The sequence below is a fragment of the Ipomoea nil genome, unplaced genomic scaffold, assembly GCF_001879475.1.
Source record: "Ipomoea nil cultivar Tokyo-kokei standard unplaced genomic scaffold, Asagao_1.1 scaffold1932, whole genome shotgun sequence".
Classification (NCBI taxonomy): domain Eukaryota; kingdom Viridiplantae; phylum Streptophyta; class Magnoliopsida; order Solanales; family Convolvulaceae; genus Ipomoea; species Ipomoea nil.
In genome coordinates this window covers 640,917-658,099 of record NW_017618360.1, presented here as the reverse complement: position 1 = coordinate 658,099, position 17,183 = coordinate 640,917, and the positions used below count along the sequence as shown (strand labels likewise).

The 17,183-nt window shown below is 37.0% G+C and overlaps 4 protein-coding genes, 1 long non-coding RNA gene and 1 other non-coding gene across 9 annotated transcripts; 1 reads left to right on the top strand and 5 right to left on the bottom strand.

The window, feature by feature from the left end:
* The first annotated feature begins 1,695 nt into the window (after positions 1-1,695).
* LOC109146510 (NADH dehydrogenase [ubiquinone] iron-sulfur protein 6, mitochondrial) lies at positions 1,696-3,865 on the top strand. Its single transcript, XM_019294171.1, has 3 exons — positions 1,696-1,973; positions 3,353-3,437; positions 3,530-3,865. Exons 1-3 carry the CDS (start codon positions 1,800-1,802, stop codon positions 3,643-3,645), a joined length of 375 nt encoding a protein of 124 aa, XP_019149716.1. The 5' UTR covers positions 1,696-1,799; the 3' UTR covers positions 3,646-3,865.
* A 147-nt stretch (positions 3,866-4,012) lies between these two features.
* LOC109146509 (ATPase family AAA domain-containing protein 3-like) lies at positions 4,013-7,788 on the bottom strand. The gene is made up of 8 exons (XM_019294170.1): positions 7,327-7,788; positions 6,785-6,880; positions 6,551-6,661; positions 6,158-6,467; positions 5,901-5,991; positions 5,446-5,770; positions 5,166-5,314; positions 4,013-4,786 (listed from the first exon to the last, which is right to left on the bottom strand). Exons 1-8 carry the CDS (start codon positions 7,630-7,632, stop codon positions 4,279-4,281), a joined length of 1,896 nt encoding a protein of 631 aa, XP_019149715.1. The 5' UTR covers positions 7,633-7,788; the 3' UTR covers positions 4,013-4,278.
* Positions 7,789-8,995: 1,207 nt separating this feature from the next.
* LOC109146494 (TOM1-like protein 2) lies at positions 8,996-11,947 on the bottom strand. 4 transcript variants are annotated; one of them, XM_019294147.1, is made up of 4 exons: positions 11,791-11,947; positions 10,896-11,426; positions 10,189-10,437; positions 8,996-9,652 (listed from the first exon to the last, which is right to left on the bottom strand). In XM_019294147.1, the coding sequence occupies exons 2-4, from the start codon at positions 11,412-11,414 to the stop codon at positions 9,230-9,232; spliced, it is 1,191 nt and encodes a 396-aa protein (XP_019149692.1). In that variant the 5' UTR covers positions 11,415-11,426; positions 11,791-11,947; the 3' UTR covers positions 8,996-9,229. The 4 variants fall into 4 exon arrangements, with proteins under 4 accessions (XP_019149692.1, XP_019149691.1, XP_019149690.1 ...); XM_019294146.1 differs by having other exon boundaries at positions 10,896-11,429; positions 11,794-11,947; XM_019294145.1 differs by having other exon boundaries at positions 10,896-11,453; positions 11,796-11,947.
* LOC109146495 lies at positions 10,542-10,889 on the bottom strand. Its single transcript, XR_002048455.1, has 2 exons — positions 10,671-10,889; positions 10,542-10,638 (listed from the first exon to the last, which is right to left on the bottom strand). It is a non-coding gene; the product is annotated as an uncharacterized LOC109146495 (long non-coding RNA).
* A 1,857-nt stretch (positions 11,948-13,804) lies between the features above and the next one.
* On the bottom strand, positions 13,805-13,891 carry TRNAY-GUA. The gene is given in 2 exon segments: positions 13,805-13,840; positions 13,855-13,891. It is a non-coding gene; the product is annotated as a tRNA-Tyr (tRNA).
* A 780-nt stretch (positions 13,892-14,671) lies between these two features.
* On the bottom strand, positions 14,672-16,845 carry LOC109146569 (binding partner of ACD11 1-like). The gene is made up of 5 exons (XM_019294241.1): positions 16,562-16,845; positions 15,960-16,063; positions 15,729-15,804; positions 15,512-15,595; positions 14,672-15,430 (listed from the first exon to the last, which is right to left on the bottom strand). Exons 1-5 carry the CDS (start codon positions 16,565-16,567, stop codon positions 14,858-14,860), a joined length of 843 nt encoding a protein of 280 aa, XP_019149786.1. The 5' UTR covers positions 16,568-16,845; the 3' UTR covers positions 14,672-14,857.
* Between the last annotated feature and the right edge of the window lie 338 nt (positions 16,846-17,183).

Below are 17,183 nucleotides of genomic sequence, written 5' to 3'. Positions count from 1 at the left end.
TGCATTAGTAGTTTAATCAAATCAAAATCAAAATAATATTAATAGAAAAATCTTTAAAATCATAAATTAAGAATTTAATTACTCTATATAATTTTAATACTTGGTCACATGGGTGAAGTTTGAAAATAATGACCCAAGATTATGGATGGCAACGGGACGGGGAGTACCCCGGCCTCAGCCCCGGCCCCGGCGGGGAATTCAAAATACTCCTCATTCCCGTCCCTCCAAAGAATTAAGCGGGAGGACGGAAATTCTCCATTCCCCGTCAACTTCTAGTCAAAATGTTAGATAATTGTAAATTTTAATAATAAAAAAATTTAAAATACTATATATATATATATATATATATATATATATATATATATATATATATATATATATATATATATATATATATATATATACATATATATATATATATATATATGTATATATATATATATATATATATACATATATATACATATATATATATATATAAAAGAAAGTTCAAATGCGGCGGGGTCTTCTCGTGCGGCGGAATTTCAGAATACACCAACAGTGTTAACAATATACACTAACAGTGTAAGAAAAATACACCATAATGAAATGCAATAAAACATCAAAAATACACAACAGATCCCAAAAAATATACCATATAACTCACCACCTACAATGGTGTATTTTCAAATATTGTATGGTGTTTTTACTCACACCTAATGATGCGTGTTTGGTGATGCGTACCTAATTTTCCTCTGTTTTTTGTAGTGTATTTTCCTAACATTGATGGTGTATATTTGTTGAACTATTGGTGATGCTGCACCGTAAGACACCGCCGCACCTGAACTTATATATATATATATATATATATATATATATATATATATTCGGGGACGGGGCGGGGCGGGGAGGGCTATCTCCATCCTCGTCCCCGTCCCCGTTCCTCGAAAAATTTTATCATCCCCATCTCTATCGGGGCGGAGTACGGGGATCCCCGTCGGGTGCGGGGCACATTGCCATCCCTACCTAAGATCGAATCTCACTAGCGACAGTGTGGGAGCAACATCTCAAAGTGAAGGGCTGGACTCTTTGTGCGCAATAAACAAAAATCTAGTCTACGTTCAACTAAGTTATCATGATTTACATCCTCAATAGATGCTAGACGAACAATTTTTATTTTTCTATAATTAATCCACCTAATCAAATCACCTGTAGAAAAGTATGCAAACTTTATTTGAAGTTGAACTTTAGACAATCCGTCTTTAACCTTAACATGCAAAAGATCGAGTTAGAACACATTTTTCCCAAAAAAAAAAACAAAAAAAAAAAAAACAAGAAGCTCAAGTTATTCATAATTAGTTAGTTTAAACCATGAAAATTAATAGGTAGTTCTCATAGTCGGATCAATTTGATTAAAAGTCTCTAGTTTAACCAAATATTGAGCGAGGGACTGACAAGTCTGAAAAATAAAAATGTGTTTCATTTTTTCGTGGGACGAGACACTCAACCGTTTTGACAGCGGTAGTGAGTGAATTATGTTTAAAATGTACAGATTCCTTGTGCGTACTAATATTTAACATGTTCGCTGAGTTATTGAGTTTCCGTGATTTACATCCTCCTAAATGCTCGATCGGGAGAAGAAAAGTAAACAGAAAATACAAATAAGAGAAATGTAATTTTACAAAAAATAAGGGATTCAAAGGAAATTAAATTATCGTTGCTCAAACTCAATACGCGACGCGAGAGTGCAGGAATAAAGATCTGATTAAGAATCCGGCGTTGTTAAATTCCTTCGTGTAATTTTCCTCAGGCCTGAACAAATGATGGCTTCATTCGGGAGGAAGCAGGGCGTGGCAATGTTTACCAATCTATTGAAAACCCTAACTGCGAGACCTTCGGTGCCCAATTTCCCATCCGGCTCGAGGGGTGTCAGCGCCGCCGCCGGCATCGGTAGCAGCGAGGTCATCACATCTCACACTGCTAAATGGATGCAGGTAAACCGTTTGATTCCTCCAATCAATCACTGAAACCGTATGTCGCGTTGCATATTGAATGCATTCTCGATGAATAATCGTGAATCAGTCTTGTTTAATAGGGATTTTTGGGTGGGTTTAATCGAAACTATCATTTCATATGTTATTGATATGTGGATAGAATATTTGGGTTATATTATATGAAGATATCAAGACGGATAATGATCTTGGATTCTTGGTGGAGAGTTAAGGAGTCAAGCTAATAGAAATTCACAAAGCACATTTTGATTGCTGTTTTCATTTGTTTTCCATCTGAAATCTGCAGCCTTTAACACAGTTTTCAATATTTTTCTATAAGAAAAAAACAGGAATACAATGCTATTTTGAACACATAACAATATAACATTATGAAATTGCATGTTGATAGTGTTTGAAATCAATTATTTGATAAAATGCATTGAATGTGATTATGTTTCACAATTGCATACATGTATTCTATTCAAATCAAAGGTATGAAGAATCGATCATGTTCAAATTTATCATCTCAGCAAGCTTTAGCTTTATGGTTCTATTGGGTACTAATCAAAATTTAAAGCTCCTATTCTTCCTTTTTATCTCTTCTCTTAAGACTAGATACATCTCAACTTCATTGATCTAACAACCTGCTATTTATGGCTTTACTTGTCATGGTCTACTGCTGTGAGAATTCTGTCCTGATCATTGTTTTTTTTATGATTATGTATTTAAGTTAAACAATGAAATTGCAGTAATGCTCAGCAGAAAAAAATGGGTTGCTTCTTTTGGTCTTACTCTGTCTTGTGTATAATTTAAGACTCTTTGTCCTTTCTTAATTCTTGAATCCACTTTGTGCTATTAAGGTTTTCTTCTAAGAATAAATAAATTGAATGCAAAAAATGGATGAGAAATCTAAAATAGTCCGCCTCTATATTGCTTAGGTTCTATATGCTAGTTGGCCTCATATACTTGTATGATTGTCCCATTCTATTTTGTTTCTTTCCTTCTTTCTGTGCAAAGCTCTCAGTTCTTACCTCAATGTTCACTGCACAATTTTTCTTGATTGAACCATTGGAATACTTTAGCTCCTTTACTGAGAATGTGAATCCCTTGTGTAGGGAAAATATATGTATGAGAAACTAAATCTTTTTGACTTGGACTTTATGAAAAAAACTAGTACTTTAAATTGCGTCCCACCGGTGAACATGTGAAGCATCTGACTGTCTTACATTCTGCACTGTAAATAATGGTTCCTTTATTATGTTGTTCCTTCGTTTCTTTACCTTTTATCCTTGTTACAGAGCATATCATATTTGTTGGTTGTCATTTGCATGTCAAACGCCAAGATTAAATTGTCTTCATGGTTTTCTGTGCTCTATTGGTAGGATACTGGCAGAAAATCTCCTATGGAGTTGATCAATGAAGTTCCACCTATTAAGGTGGAGGGCCGGATTGTTGCCTGTGAAGGAGGTAAACATGCAGATAGTATCATAGTATAATCCCTCTTGTGTCGCTTGTATCCCGTTAAGATTTGATGTATGAAACATTCTCTCCTGATGCAGATAGCGACCCTGCTCTTGGGCACCCGATTGAGTTTATATGCCTTGATTTGGATGCACCCGCTGTTTGCAAGTACTGTGGCTTGCGCTACTTCCAAGATCACGGACATCACCACTAAGGGGCTGCATGATCAATTATGTTTTTTTTTTTGATAAACCATGATCAATTATGTTCTTTTGCAAGTTTTCTAAATAGACCAGGCCCTCTTTTAATTGTATTGTAACTCGTTTTAATGTTGCAAGGTTGCAGTCTCTATAATAAGAACAACATCCTTGGTCTTTTGTTCTTTTGTGAACATAATGATTTTGATTGTTTAAATGAATATTTCCTTGTGGTCTTTTGTTCTTTTGTGCACATAATGATTTTGATTGTGTAAATGAATATTTCCTTGTGGTCTTTTGTTCTTTTGTGAACATAATGATTTTGATTGTTTAAATGAATATTTCCTTGTCATCTCAAGGGTCTAGTGTCAAAATTTGGAAGCAAACAAAGAAAGGATTGTGAATTCCATTTATTTTAGTATGATATGAATGAAAACATTACAATATGGAAAAGAATCCTAACAGCATCACTTCCAAAAGGTCATGCTCAACAAGAACACTGGTAAGTGGTCAGTATCAAAATTCCATGAAGGTAAAAGAATAGGCTACTTTAACCTTGAGGAACAATAAAAATGATTTGTTTCAATAGCATAATATTGTGCTAATTCCTCGGAGCAAAAAGTATCAATCAGAACCACAATGCTGTGGAATCAAGCACTCTTGCCCTCAGCAGCTAATTTTCTTCTTTGTTGATGCTCTGCAACTTTGTAATCTACAACTTCCCGGAACAGAGCAGGATCTAAAACGCAATTCTCACTACCATAAACGGCAGCTTGAACGCTTGCCATCAGCTTCGCTATTTCTCTTCCCGAAAATCCTTCTGTCTTCGCTGCAGCTTCCTTAAGAATATCATCAGTCAAACCTTTGATCTCTATCTTCTGTGTTTGTTTACGGAACCGAGTTAAAATACCAGCCTTTGTTGCTCCAGCTTGAGCTATATATTTATCCAAATAAAGTTTCAGCAACTCAAAGCGTTCATCTTCACCAGGCAAGGGAAATTCTAGAACTTCATCTATACGATCTGTAACAGCTGAATCAAGATCAGCAGGGCGATTTGTTGCTAGAGCAAGGACTATGTCTTTAGATTGATCGCCCGTTCGGAAAAGAAGGGCATTTAAAGCACTCCTTTGAGCTTCACTCATGTAGGTTTTATTCCGCCTGAAGTTTGTCAAATTACAAAGTCCAACAGTCAGGTTGCTTGCATAATAGACAATACAAATAAATGGTTTCACGGGAATACCATAAAGTAAGTTTTAAGGTTTTTGACAAAAATTCACAATTTTCAGTCCAGAAATAACTAGTTGCTATAATGATATTCATCAACCTCAGCATGCTATCCTTACACTTGGAGAAAGAGTTCAAATTAATTGTATATTAACTGTAGATCACACTATGTAGTATGTACCCATATAAAAACACCACAATCATATTCACCAATCAAAAATCTCTAAGGGGTAATGAAAAATCTAGACTCCCTTATTTGTGGCAAACATAAGAAGCAAACAAGAGAAAATTTTAACAGGTAAACCTCACTTACTCGCATAAGAATGCATCTGCTTCGTCAATAAACAGTAACAAGCCTTTATTGGACTTCTTGGCCCAGTCAAAGAGTTGATGTATCTTGGTGACAGCCTGTGGTCCCAGGGGTGCCACATCACCTCCTGTCATCAATGCATAGTCAAGACCCTGGAAACATATCAAAAAATGATCAGAGATAACCAAGGACAAAATAACATTCCAATCACATTGAGTATTGAATGCAAATTAAATAGGAAAATCTCAGGTCTGGATGGTATAAAGGTTACAAAATCACTTACAGAGTTGCGAGCAATCTCTCTAGCAACCAATGTTTTGCCTGTTCCTGGAGGGCCATGGAAAAGGACATTACGAAATGGTGCCTGATGTGCCTTCGTATAAGTCATAGTCCTAACAAGCTGAGAAACTCTTTTCTTAAGGGAAGGGTTTAGAACGACATCATCAAGCCCTTTTTCAGCCTGAGATGCAGAACCACCTCGTGAGAAACTACTCATGGCACGTTTAAAGAAACCTGACCAAGGGTATTTGCCCCTGGATGATTCCCTGATCAATGACGGCTGTCCTAGTATTCTGTCCACATAACTCCAAATTACTCTTGCACCTTCTCTGAAATAGAAAAGCAAATGTAAACATGAATAGGAATGAGCTCATTAACCATGAGTAGTTAATATAGCAACAATAACTTCCAAATATATAAACTCCTTGTATTATTTATTACTCACAACATTTTAAATACCTTGTTGTGTATACCCCAGCAGCAAGGGCTGTCACACCACCAACAGCCACAACCAACTTATCTTGATCAGTTAATATTGCACGCAACCCCCCTGCAAAAGGTGGATAGCTCTCCTCAAAATTCCAGAATATATCTACATTTTCTTTCATATAATCTTCTGTTGGCAAGAGAAATAGATTGTGCAGTGGGGAGGGGACAGAAGAAAAACCAAGTTCAGATGCACAGTAGCATGGCTAAAAAAGTTCCCTAAGAGATACCTCCAATGTGTTCAAAAGTTGTATTTATGGCGGAAATCCATTTTTCTCTTTCAGCATTTGCACGCTCTAGTAGCATTCTTCTGTTAACATCTTCAGCAAGCTTAGCTTCATGTGCTCGTCCTTCTGCTTCAGCTATAGCTCGCACTCTGATGGTTTCACGTTCTATCTCCGCCTTTTCCCTCTCTGTTTGCCGGCGTTGTGCTTGAATTTGCTCTTCTGTTGCTCGTCTGGCTGCCTCTTGTCTCATAGCTGACTCCTCTTGCATCTTTACCAATTCCTGATTCCTTCCTCTTTGATGTTCATTTTCTGCCTGCAGAATTGCCAGAGAAGTTATACTCCTAACCATTATGCAAATTTCACTTTGAATGGATTATATAGAAAATCTTCACATGCCTGCATCCTTTTCCTTGCTAATTCATCTTCATAGCGAGCCATTTGTGATTTGATTTGTGCCTGTTGCTGAGCTAGCTTTTTCTGTTCATCGTATATCACCCTTTGCCTCTCCTATCAAACAAGAAACTCTTGGTTTTGACATATCCAATGGCATAATAAAACTAATCCATTAAAGCAATCAAGCTTTTAAGTTGAGCTTGCCAGACTATGAAGCATGAGAGAAAGCAATCTTACAGTTTCAGATTGAGCTTGCAGTGCCTTAAACTCAGCCAATTTAGCAGATAACTCTGCTTGCCTTGTATCCTCTTGCTTTCTTATCACCTCAAAAACCTACAATAAATCAATGCCCCTTCAAAATCACTCATAGCCCATTGTGTATCCTACTTTTCTAAACAAGTTAAAAAGACGAGTCATTTCAGCAAGTTTGTATATGTAATGCTTTGCACATAATCACAAAATTTTTGCAGCATAATGCGAATGTGAAAGCACACACAAAAAGCCCTTATGATCAAATTATCCATCCTATTTTTCTTAAGCTGCATAAATAGATAAGACGTTTCTGTAAATTGAAGCTTACAAATGTATTTTTCTTCACATGATCAGAAAATTACTCCAAAGAACACACACAAAATTCGTTACTATGATTAATTTCAAGCAGACGACAGCACAAACATTTTAACTTTCCAATCTTTTCCAGCACACCAGTATAAGTTTCCTCGTATGGCAGGGATATAAGCTACTACAAAAGCAACAAAAAATTAAACCGAATTGGGTACCTGTTTTGCATTGGAGGAGCTGTTAATCTCTCTTAAAGCCTTGGCACCTCTCTCCAAAGCTTCCGGGTCGAACCCAGCCGACGTGGTTCTGGGATTATCATTGCGAGCTTTTGGAGGTTCCGCCGGCGGCGGCTGAGGCGGCTGAGGCGAGTCAGTCGCCGGAACCTGAGGAGCAGTTTGGGCCGAAGAAGAAGAGGAGGAGGAAAACGGAGAGAAATTGAAAGGCCCATCGGCGTAGGCAGGTTGTCCTCCGAGAGCTGCAGCTGCTAGCGCAGCGATAAGTCCAGCTGCACTGCCTTTTGCCATTTTCGATCTTATCGTTTTCCAAGATGTAAGAGGTTATTAGGATTTAGTGGGTTCTTGAAGAACAAGCAACCGCCATAGAAATGTGAAATGAGATCTGCGAAAAGAAGGTTCAGGGTTTAAGGTAGGGTTTGGGATTCTTTGGTGTAAGTGTGTAACAGCGGTTTGGGCTTACTGAACTGGAAATGTCAATTCTACCTTTTTTTTTTTTTTTTTTTTTTTTTTTTTTAATTTTGAATTAATACTCTGTTTTCAAAAAAAAAAAAGAAGAAAGAAAGAAAGAAAGAAAGAATTAATACTCTCATTTTTTAATTAAAAAAATATTTAAAATAAATGCATTTTTTTAGAAAATAAAAGTAATTCATTCTTCCAAAGACTGAACCTCAACCCTAAGGGCCCCCCACACCCCGGCCCGACAGAGCATTTGGGAGGATGTAAATCATGGTGACTCAACTGAACACGAACCATAGAGGCTAGACCGGTGCCCCCACACCTCGGCCTGACAGAGCGTTTGGGAGGATGTAAATCATGGTGACTCAACTGAATATGAACCATAGAGGCTAGACCGGTGTAAATCATGGTGACTCAACTGAATATGAACCATAGAGGCTAGACCGGTGCTCACTGCGCACAAGAAACCCGAGGTTGCTCCCACACTGCCGCTGGTGAGACTCAATCCCTGGTCATTTTTTCAAAGTTTCACCTCTATGACTAGTTGAGCTACCCATGCGGGCAAATAAAAGTAATTCATTAATGAACTAAATCTGTATCGAATTATCAATTACATTCGGAATAAAGATAGGTGGAGACAACTTTCACTATTGAACGCCAGACACAGAAAATACAGTTCGGATAAGGCAATGAGCTACCATATTCGCTGACCTTCTAACAAACTCATCACATATTCACCATGGATGCGTTCGAAAAATCTTTACAATAATATTTTTCTCATCGTCCCGCTAGTGTATATATATATACACACACACACGCACAAATAACGGTAACATTAATTCAAATCAAAGGATAAAATATAGCAAATGATGGGAAAGTATGAAAGCTACTCCAAACAATCAGACATAGAAACAGATTGCCTAACCAATAGGTAGGCCGCCTAATTCGTAAACTTTACTGTCAGAATGCATTTAATTTATTCCTTGTAATCAAGAGATCAATATTACAAGCTTTTGTACACTATTTGCTTAATGTAACCTACTCCTTTTACATATCTCATTCATCTATAACATTGTGTTCTTATATGGTATATTTTAGAAGACTATTATCGCCTAGCATAGCACATTTCGGATTTTACGCATTATAAGCATCTGCCAGCAAGAAATGTAAAGGCTCAGGCACACAGTAAGCCTTGTATATACCAAATACATATCATCCTGTATCATTCAAGCAATTGAATCCAAGTTCATCAAACATAAAAAGTCGAAATAGCAGTAGTTCAAATGTTAGTGAAAAGAGAAAGACAAATTGTCGGGTTCCTTTAGAAAGACATAATGATTGAACGATCTGCCAATACCATCTAAAAGCCAATCGTATTAACACCAGCAAAGACAGGTTTTCAAATATAATCCAGCGCTGCTGAGGAAACTTAAAAGGAAATGAGATCATCTTTTGGTGGTTGCTGCTTCTTTTGATCGTGCCCTGATTCAGATGAACCACCCGCTTTTTTACCAAAGATCATCTCATCAAGATCGTCCATCATTTCATCATTGGGTCCATTGTGAGCGCCAGGACGGGAGCCTGCAGGCTTTCGGATCAAAGAATCTTCCTTTCCCACGTAGGAGGACTCATCAGGCTCAACAGCAACGGGTATCATAGCAGGTTCCGGTGCTGATGGAACTACTGCAGGTTTTATGATCTCTTCATACTTTGAGAGGGCTTTCAGAATCTCATCATTCACATTCAAAGCTTCAAAAAGGAGGGCCTCATTATCTCCAGCAGTCTCAATGATTCTCTGAACAGTATTTTGGGACTGGCGGCACTGTTGTACAAGCGTAGTTGTCAAGTCATCCTTAAATAGTCCAAAAACACAAAAGGTGAAGTGTTAGTAGTACTTATAGAAAATCAAAATTAACAAGCATGCATATCTAAAGTTCATCTTCAGCAGCCTGTTCATCAATTACATTATTCCACGGCATCCATGTGTGTACATGAACAGCAAGTGAAGGTACCATTACTACTGCAAGTCCTCCATCAACTTTTCCCAGTCAAAGACATTTCCAAGTAGTAAAATATTATAATACTTTTGTTTGGAGAAAGATTACATTTGAGTTGACATATTAGTTCAGTTTTAGTATAACAGAGGGCACACCAAGGGCATTATAGTCTGGTGATATCAACCCGAGACTCTATGTATGAGGTCTAATCTTCAGTCCACCTTCACATTAGATGTACCAAAGAAAAATGGACATGGAATCACTAGATCCAAATTTCAAAATGGCATGTGTTATTTTAATTAGGCTTTTAGAAAGCTAACACATGATCATAATTGACGGCAACCATTTCAACAGAACATTCACATTGACAGTAGGAAGAGAACAGAAGTACCTCTAAAGCATCTTGTTGAGGTGAAGAGGATAAAACAGTGGTAAGAAGCTCTACACTATTTCTTGCCACATCAAATGCCTCCTTGGTTTGTTCAGCTGACAAGGTCGGAGGAGGTGGGACATCATTATGCATTTGTTGTGCAAGAGTGGCATTTAATTCTGAAGCTGCTACAGATCTTGGAGGAGTGAAGATGGGGGCTAGGCTCTCATTATCACGACCAGGGAAGCGTACACCTCTTGATCTCAAACTCTATAATGAAAACACAAGATCACAATGAAGAAACATATATCAGCAGAGTAATAAATATAAAGATGTCTAATCCACATGGATACACAAAAACTAGAAACTTTTTTCAGATCACAAATTTAATCAAACCATCTTATCCATCAGACATCAAGGATAGGTTAAGTAAACAAATCTCATTTCTTCAATCAAATTTAAGGATAACACCTGGAAGATTAGATCAAATTTAAGGATAACACCTGGAAGATTAGATCAAATTCTCCAGGGAATACTGAAATAGGTAGCTTAAGCCTTTCATATCAAATGGTTGAAAAGAAAATTTGGGGCTAAACATTTAACAAACAAAATATTGTAGTATCACTTTATTTACCAAAAGTATCATATGATCATCTATATTGAGTATTTTGCTATGGTCCAAATAACACAATCAATACAACAAAATATGAATAGAAAAATGAAGGTACCTTGTAAGTCTCTTCATAAACAGGCAAATAGCGAAGCTCATTTGATGATTCACCCCAAGATTCAATCATCATGAGAGCCTTGTTCCGATTGTTCACAACAGTTTGAGGATCATCAATCAACTTCACCATCTCATCAAGCACCCTCTCAGCTGCAATTTCCGAGAATGCCTTCTCACAATTCTTTGCAATGGTTTCAAGCAACGCCAAGGCCAAGTATTGAATCCTGGGGCTCTTCAACTGGATCCGCTTCTTTATGCCCCGTATGAGTTCAACACTATTGACCCTATCATGATTTATCATGTCACAGAGTTCAAGATTCGTTGCCCAATTGGGCTCATCCAAAGTCTCTGCCGTCGCCTCCTCAACAAGCTTATCCGCCTGGTTAGGGCCTTGGAAAAACTCCTTCATCTTAAAGCTCATGGAGCTCATTCCAGCAGTAATTTTTTGCCCCACCTCTGACCCTCCGATCTTCAAGCGCTCTCCCAAAGAGCTGACTTTATCCATCAAATTGTCGCTCATCTTTCACAAACCCTTTCCCAGCAGATCAAAAAAACACACCTGAAAATCCAACTCGTAACTGACAACACTCTCAAAATTATTATTATTTTTTTTAAATCCGGCTACTATTTCAAAGCTCCACAGCACAGATACATAACCAAATCATAAAACAACTAATTATATGAAACTTCAGCCTCGCAATCACCTTGGACTCGCGAATTAATACCTACTACGAATTGACTACGCAAATAATTTAAGGAATTGAACAACTAGAAGGCACCGACAAGTCAAACAATCGGAAAACATAGCAGCAGAAGAAGATCAACTGGAAAATTCCTCAAAACAAAAACTAAAAAGTAAACAAAAATCAGCGATTAAACAAGAAAAGTAGGAGTCGCTTACCGTAGAAAGCAAGGCGAGAAATCGTTGAATAGAAGCGTTTCTGTAGTACGGTTTGTATGGCGATGACAACAGATACGACTTGACTGACTATTCGTATTTTTCTTCCGATGTTTCCCGGAGGTCTGCAGGCCGCGTCCTTGTATTCAATCTAATTTCTTTATAATTCTTTTTAGGGAAAATGACACTTTTTCCCCTGAGTTATATACCTATAGTATTTTTTCCCCCTAAGTTATTGAAGTGGCTGTTTTTCCCCCTGAAATGTTAAATGGACATATTTACCCTTAAACTAAATATTTAATTTATTTTTTTTCTCCAACAAATTATGACCATAATTTGGTTCAAACTAAACAAACACTATAGCAATCAAACCGAAATATTCCAATTACAATTTAGAATCGAAATTTGATATTTAGAGTTTATTAAAATCGTGAACCGGAACGGACGGTTCATGTTCCGAACTGAAAAAATAAAATACATTTATCGTTGAATTTAGACTATTTTAAAATAAAAAATAAAATTTTAAAATAAAGACGGTTCAAATCGCGAATCAGATCCGGAATCGCCGGTTCACGATTCAAGATTCAATTTTTTTGATACATAATTTTAATAAATTGACATTTAAATATTGGGTTCTAGATCTGAATTATAACCGTAAACTATTAATTCGATTGCTTTAGTATCCGGTTCAATTCAAATCGAACCGTGGTCATCCCTACGTATACGCAATAATTTGTTGAAGTAGTAAAATAAATAAAATGTTTATTTTAAGGGTATAAATGTCAATTTAATATATCAGGGGGGAAAAAGCACCACTTTTAGAATAATTGAGGGGGCTAATGTGCTTACCTAAATAATTGAGGGGGCAAAAGTGCTATAAGTATATAACTTAGGGGTAAAAAGTGCCATTTTCCCTTCTTTTTATTTCATATAAATAACTTTACCAACTGCTCCCTACGTATAATGTACGTATTTGTGTCTTATACGATTCCTAACTTCGTACGGAGTATTTTCTCAAGTTTGAAGCTTGTGATCAGGTTGACTTTGCTCCATCTTAAATTTGATTTGATATTAGTCCAATTGAGCATCAATGTGAGTGTGTTTGGTAATCATTTTGGATAAGGCAAAGTAGGTTGTATGGGGGAATAATTAAAAATTAAAAAAAAAAAAAACACATTTGGTATTATGTATATGTCTAGACAAATTGGCTTTTTGTGTTTCATGAGAAAGTAATTATGAGCCAGTGAGCATTTGGGTCTTGGGAGGATGTTTTTTACATTGCCTCTGCCGAGGTTTGAACATTCGTCTCTTCTTTCAAATGCCTGAATGAACTAGTGAACTAAACTTGTGCGGACAAAGTTCAACTCTATTAACATCTAAACTAAACGGTTATAAAATGCGATACGACATTAAATGCTTATTTCCTATATTGATCAAATAATGAATACATATATTTATTTCTTCAAAAATACAAAATATGTCACTGACCCACTTTCAAAACTAACAACTTTCCATAATTCAACATAAGAGGATACTATTGAACGAATCATATGGAAATACAAAATAACAAAAACAAAAATGAAATTCTTTCAATACTTCAAAAGATTACGGGTGTGTTTTGTACGGTCACACTCGAAAACATCAATATTAATAATTATTATAGAGTCATACATAATCAAATATTAATATTAGTAATCATTCTGATTACACCATATTACCAAATATGTAAACTATTTTCACCAAAATACATTCTAATTATCAAGTATTTAATTTTCATATGCGAACAAAACATTAGGTATTGTCTCACACTCTCACCAATGATGTGATTAGGCCCAAATTATAAGCATTGCCAGAAAACATATATTGACAAACTCATCAACTTTATGGGACACCAATTTCTGGGTCCATTTGACAAGTCCAAAATATCTATGCCGTATGCAGAAAGCAGCTGATCAAATCGATAGAGGCGCCAACAGGCAAAACACAATTGTGGGCCCCGAACTAAAAAAGCATCCGACCTGCCGGATTCGAACCAGCGACCTAAGGATTGGCTGTTAGACAACTACAGTCCTCCGCTCTACCAACTGAGCTAAGGTCGGATTTGTTATCACTTTTCCACTTAAAACTCTTATTCATCTGCAAGATTCAAACATATATTAAAAAGTCAATACCCAATTTGGTCTCTCCGCCCTACTATTAGGATTTCACCACTTTGGCTATCGACTTTCAAACTTGTTCAATTTCATCATCAATTATGCAATTTTTACCTAACTTAGTCCGTTGTCCAAACAAAAATAGTTCTGATTAGGATCGTTTTGGTTAACAATTGTATAGTTTTGGATGAAATTGAGCAAATTTAAAAGTCGATGATCAAAAATGGTGAAATTTTAATAGTCGACAAACCAAATCAAATATTAACTCATTAATTAGTCTTAATGTAACTGAAATATTGGATGTATATAAAAAACTGAAATTTTCATCTAACCTCTTGAAACTTTAGCACCAACTAAGCAACCTCAAGCCGAAACCGAATAAATCTTTACATGGTTGAGATACAGAATGTTGTAAGCAAAAGACCAACTTTCAATCAATGCTCTTTGGCACTTTAGCACCAACTTAGTAACCTCATGCTGCAACTCTAAAAGCTTCCCTTTTTCACTTGAACTTCCCACCCATCCTATTCATAGGCTATACATCAAGTGAACAACCTCTAGAAATGAGGCACTTCTCAAAGCTGAAACTGATGGCAATGGTAGCCCACCAGCTTCCACAAGTTCACTCAGGGTTTCACCTCTGAGTTCTGTTCCTGGTGGAGCCAACATCTGTTAAGACCATATCATAAATCCTTGTACCAGTGATTGCACTTCACCATCTATGGCTTTTCAAAGAAAAATGCCATTAATCATTTATCCAGTCAAAAATATTAAATAAGTTTTGATGTATAAAAAGCATGTTTGAATTCTGACAGTGCACAATTACAGTTCAAAGTCTCTAAGTAGCATATGAGTGAAAATGGCAGGCAACCTCTAAAACTTAAATATCTGGGTTTTACACATTTACACAAATTAAAGGACTAAACCCTGAACAGTGGACTTGTTTTGTTCCTCAGCAGCGGAAGCCTTTGGGGATTCAGAAGCATGTAACTGTGTATAGCCTTCTGTTGCATTTTTAACCTGCTGTTCTTCAGCCAATTTTTCTTTTGTCTTCTGCCCGACTTCCCCAGCAGCCTTGGTAACCTTATTAAAGGCACCAGTGACCCAAGTTGCCCCGGTGAGAACGTACCTGTTCTTCATAATGGCAGATCCAGCATTGCTAACAGTCTGCTCCGCGGCAGCAATGGCAGACTTTGTCTTCTCGGAAACCTGAAACTTCTGGTCCACTTCTTTAACCTTTTCATTCACAATGTTCGCTCCCAACCCAATTTTCTCAGTGAATCCAATCTTTTGGTCCAAAGCTGCAACTTTGGCCGTGGCAGTGGAAGTGAACTGGTGCTTCTCATCAAAAGACTTGGCTTTGTTAACTGCATCTTTGCCCAGGATAAAACCCTTGGCCAACATGCTGCTCACAACATCTTCCGCCTTCTGGATTGCAGATCCAGATCCAGATCCATCACCACCCACATTCTGGCTTTCAGCAACCTGTAGATATATCAAACATTTTCCTTAAGAACAATGATGCAGTTGATAGAACATCATAGATTCTTGATATGTAACACATACAATTGGTGTTGATAAAGCCTGAGGTGGAAGCTTGTATTCGGGATCGAGAGTTATAGTGACTGATTGATCAACAATAGTAGCTCCCTAAGATACACCAAGTTAGTGCATCAGTTGACAAAATGCAGCAGTAAGAACACAAAACTAACACAACAATAGTCAAACCATCCATTACTAGGAAATTTATCAGCACCGAAAAAACGATGATTTTATAACTTACTGAAAGAAGCACAGCAGTCTCTGCACCCTGAGGATCCTTGAAAGTCACATAAGCAATTTGAGACCGTTCATCAGCACTGGTAAAGGTAAATTACATTAATGCCGTGAACATAATGAAAATCACTTGGCATCACAAAATGGACACCAATATATTCCAAATAAATGGCTTTTGTTGATATAAATAGGCAACAAAATACCAGAGAGATCTTGAAAATGCCCCAAGAGAACAAACCTTTTCATTTCCACATACTCAATATCTCCAGAAAACGAAAAGAACTCCTTGATATCTTGCTCAGAAGCACCTAAAGAAGCATTGCTTACTTTCACTGTTCTGACCTGCCATGAAAATTTTTTATAAATTAAACAATAGAAATTGGTTATTAAATAACCCTAACATCCAAAAACACACTGTTCCTACATTAGCTCAACTTTTTAAGAGATTCATCCACCCTCCTAAGAAGGATAAACTATTGAACAGAGGCACCCCCCTTCATGCTTATATGGAAGCATCCTCTTTCCTATATCATTAACTACACCTACCCGCCACAGTATTCTATGAGTGATTTCAACAACTTTACTCGTAGTATTCTGATTGCCTGACCACAACAAAGCTGAGTTTAAAAACCTATCAAAGCTCCAACGAAATATCTCAGCAGTAAATTCAGCCAAGAGAACTATCAGATCGATGAAATAAAACACGGATTTCTTAACACTATCATATCCCGTAAAACTTCACCAACATCCGCAACAAATCGATTCAGTAAAGCAGGAAACAATTCACCGAAAACAAAGGATGAAATTAGTTGCGGTCAAAGAGATCGCTGAGAGACTGACCGACATTGAATCTTAGACAACGAAACTCCTGCTGATTAATAGAAGAATGTCAGTATTCTCCGTGTAATACTGCGGCGAGTGTTTTGTGTATATATACAGATCGATAGAGACAGAGAGAGAGAGAGAGAGAGAGAGAGAGAGAGAGAGAGAGAGAGAGAGAGTAGAGTATAACAGTCGGTTTAGGAGGAACTTGACCTTATTACTCTGCTTAACACCCAAGAATAAGATTTGGACGAGGAGAGCGCGGCGTGTTTGTCGGGTGCGGGCGGGCTGGCGAAACGGGTGGGCGTGGGGTCAATGACGTAGACAGGTGGAAAGGGTCGGACTTGGAGGAGTGGTCACGCAGTTTCCTTTTCGAGGTACTCACGTCATAAATGTGAGGGATGTACCGAATCAAAAAGATTTTTTTGTTACAAACTGCATAAAGGCGAGATGCGTTCATTTAACATTTCCTAACATTAGTAAATTTCATGGTTTTTTTTTTTTTTTTTTTTTAAAGAATTTCATGGATTTTTTAGTTAGATGTAATTGTAATTTAATTTCATGGCATTAAGTTGCTTTTTAATATGGGAGGTTAATATTAGCTCTTTATACGACTTCTTTTCTTCACATTGCTAGTAAT

Bases quoted from the DNA above. Each gene is read 5' to 3' on its own strand.
- LOC109146510 (XM_019294171.1), top strand. From the start codon at position 1,800: ATGATGGCTTCATTCGGGAGGAAGCAGGGCGTGGCAATGTTTACCAAT. The intron at 1,974-3,352 runs GTAAACCGTTTG...CTCTATTGGTAG, and splicing joins ACACTGCTAAATGGATGCAG to GATACTGGCAGAAAATCTCC. The intron at 3,438-3,529 runs GTAAACATGCAG...CTCCTGATGCAG, and splicing joins GATTGTTGCCTGTGAAGGAG to ATAGCGACCCTGCTCTTGGG.
- LOC109146509 (XM_019294170.1), bottom strand. From the start codon at position 7,632: ATGGCAAAAGGCAGTGCAGCTGGACTTATCGCTGCGCTAGCAGCTGCA. The intron at 6,468-6,550 runs GCATGTGAAGAT...GCAATTCTGCAG, and splicing joins TAGCAAGGAAAAGGATGCAG to GCAGAAAATGAACATCAAAG. The intron at 5,992-6,157 runs GTATCTCTTAGG...CACCTTTTGCAG, and splicing joins AACTTTTGAACACATTGGAG to GGGGGTTGCGTGCAATATTA.
- LOC109146494 (XM_019294147.1), bottom strand. From the start codon at position 11,414: ATGAGCGACAATTTGATGGATAAAGTCAGCTCTTTGGGAGAGCGCTTG. The intron at 10,438-10,895 runs GTACCTTCATTT...TTTTCATTATAG, and splicing joins TTTATGAAGAGACTTACAAG to AGTTTGAGATCAAGAGGTGT. The intron at 9,653-10,188 runs GTACTTCTGTTC...GGACTATTTAAG, and splicing joins CTCAACAAGATGCTTTAGAG to GATGACTTGACAACTACGCT.
- LOC109146569 (XM_019294241.1), bottom strand. The intron at 15,596-15,728 runs GTAAGTTATAAA...GGTGTATCTTAG, and splicing joins AGACTGCTGTGCTTCTTTCA to GGAGCTACTATTGTTGATCA. The intron at 15,431-15,511 runs GTATGTGTTACA...ATATATCTACAG, and splicing joins AGGCTTTATCAACACCAATT to GTTGCTGAAAGCCAGAATGT.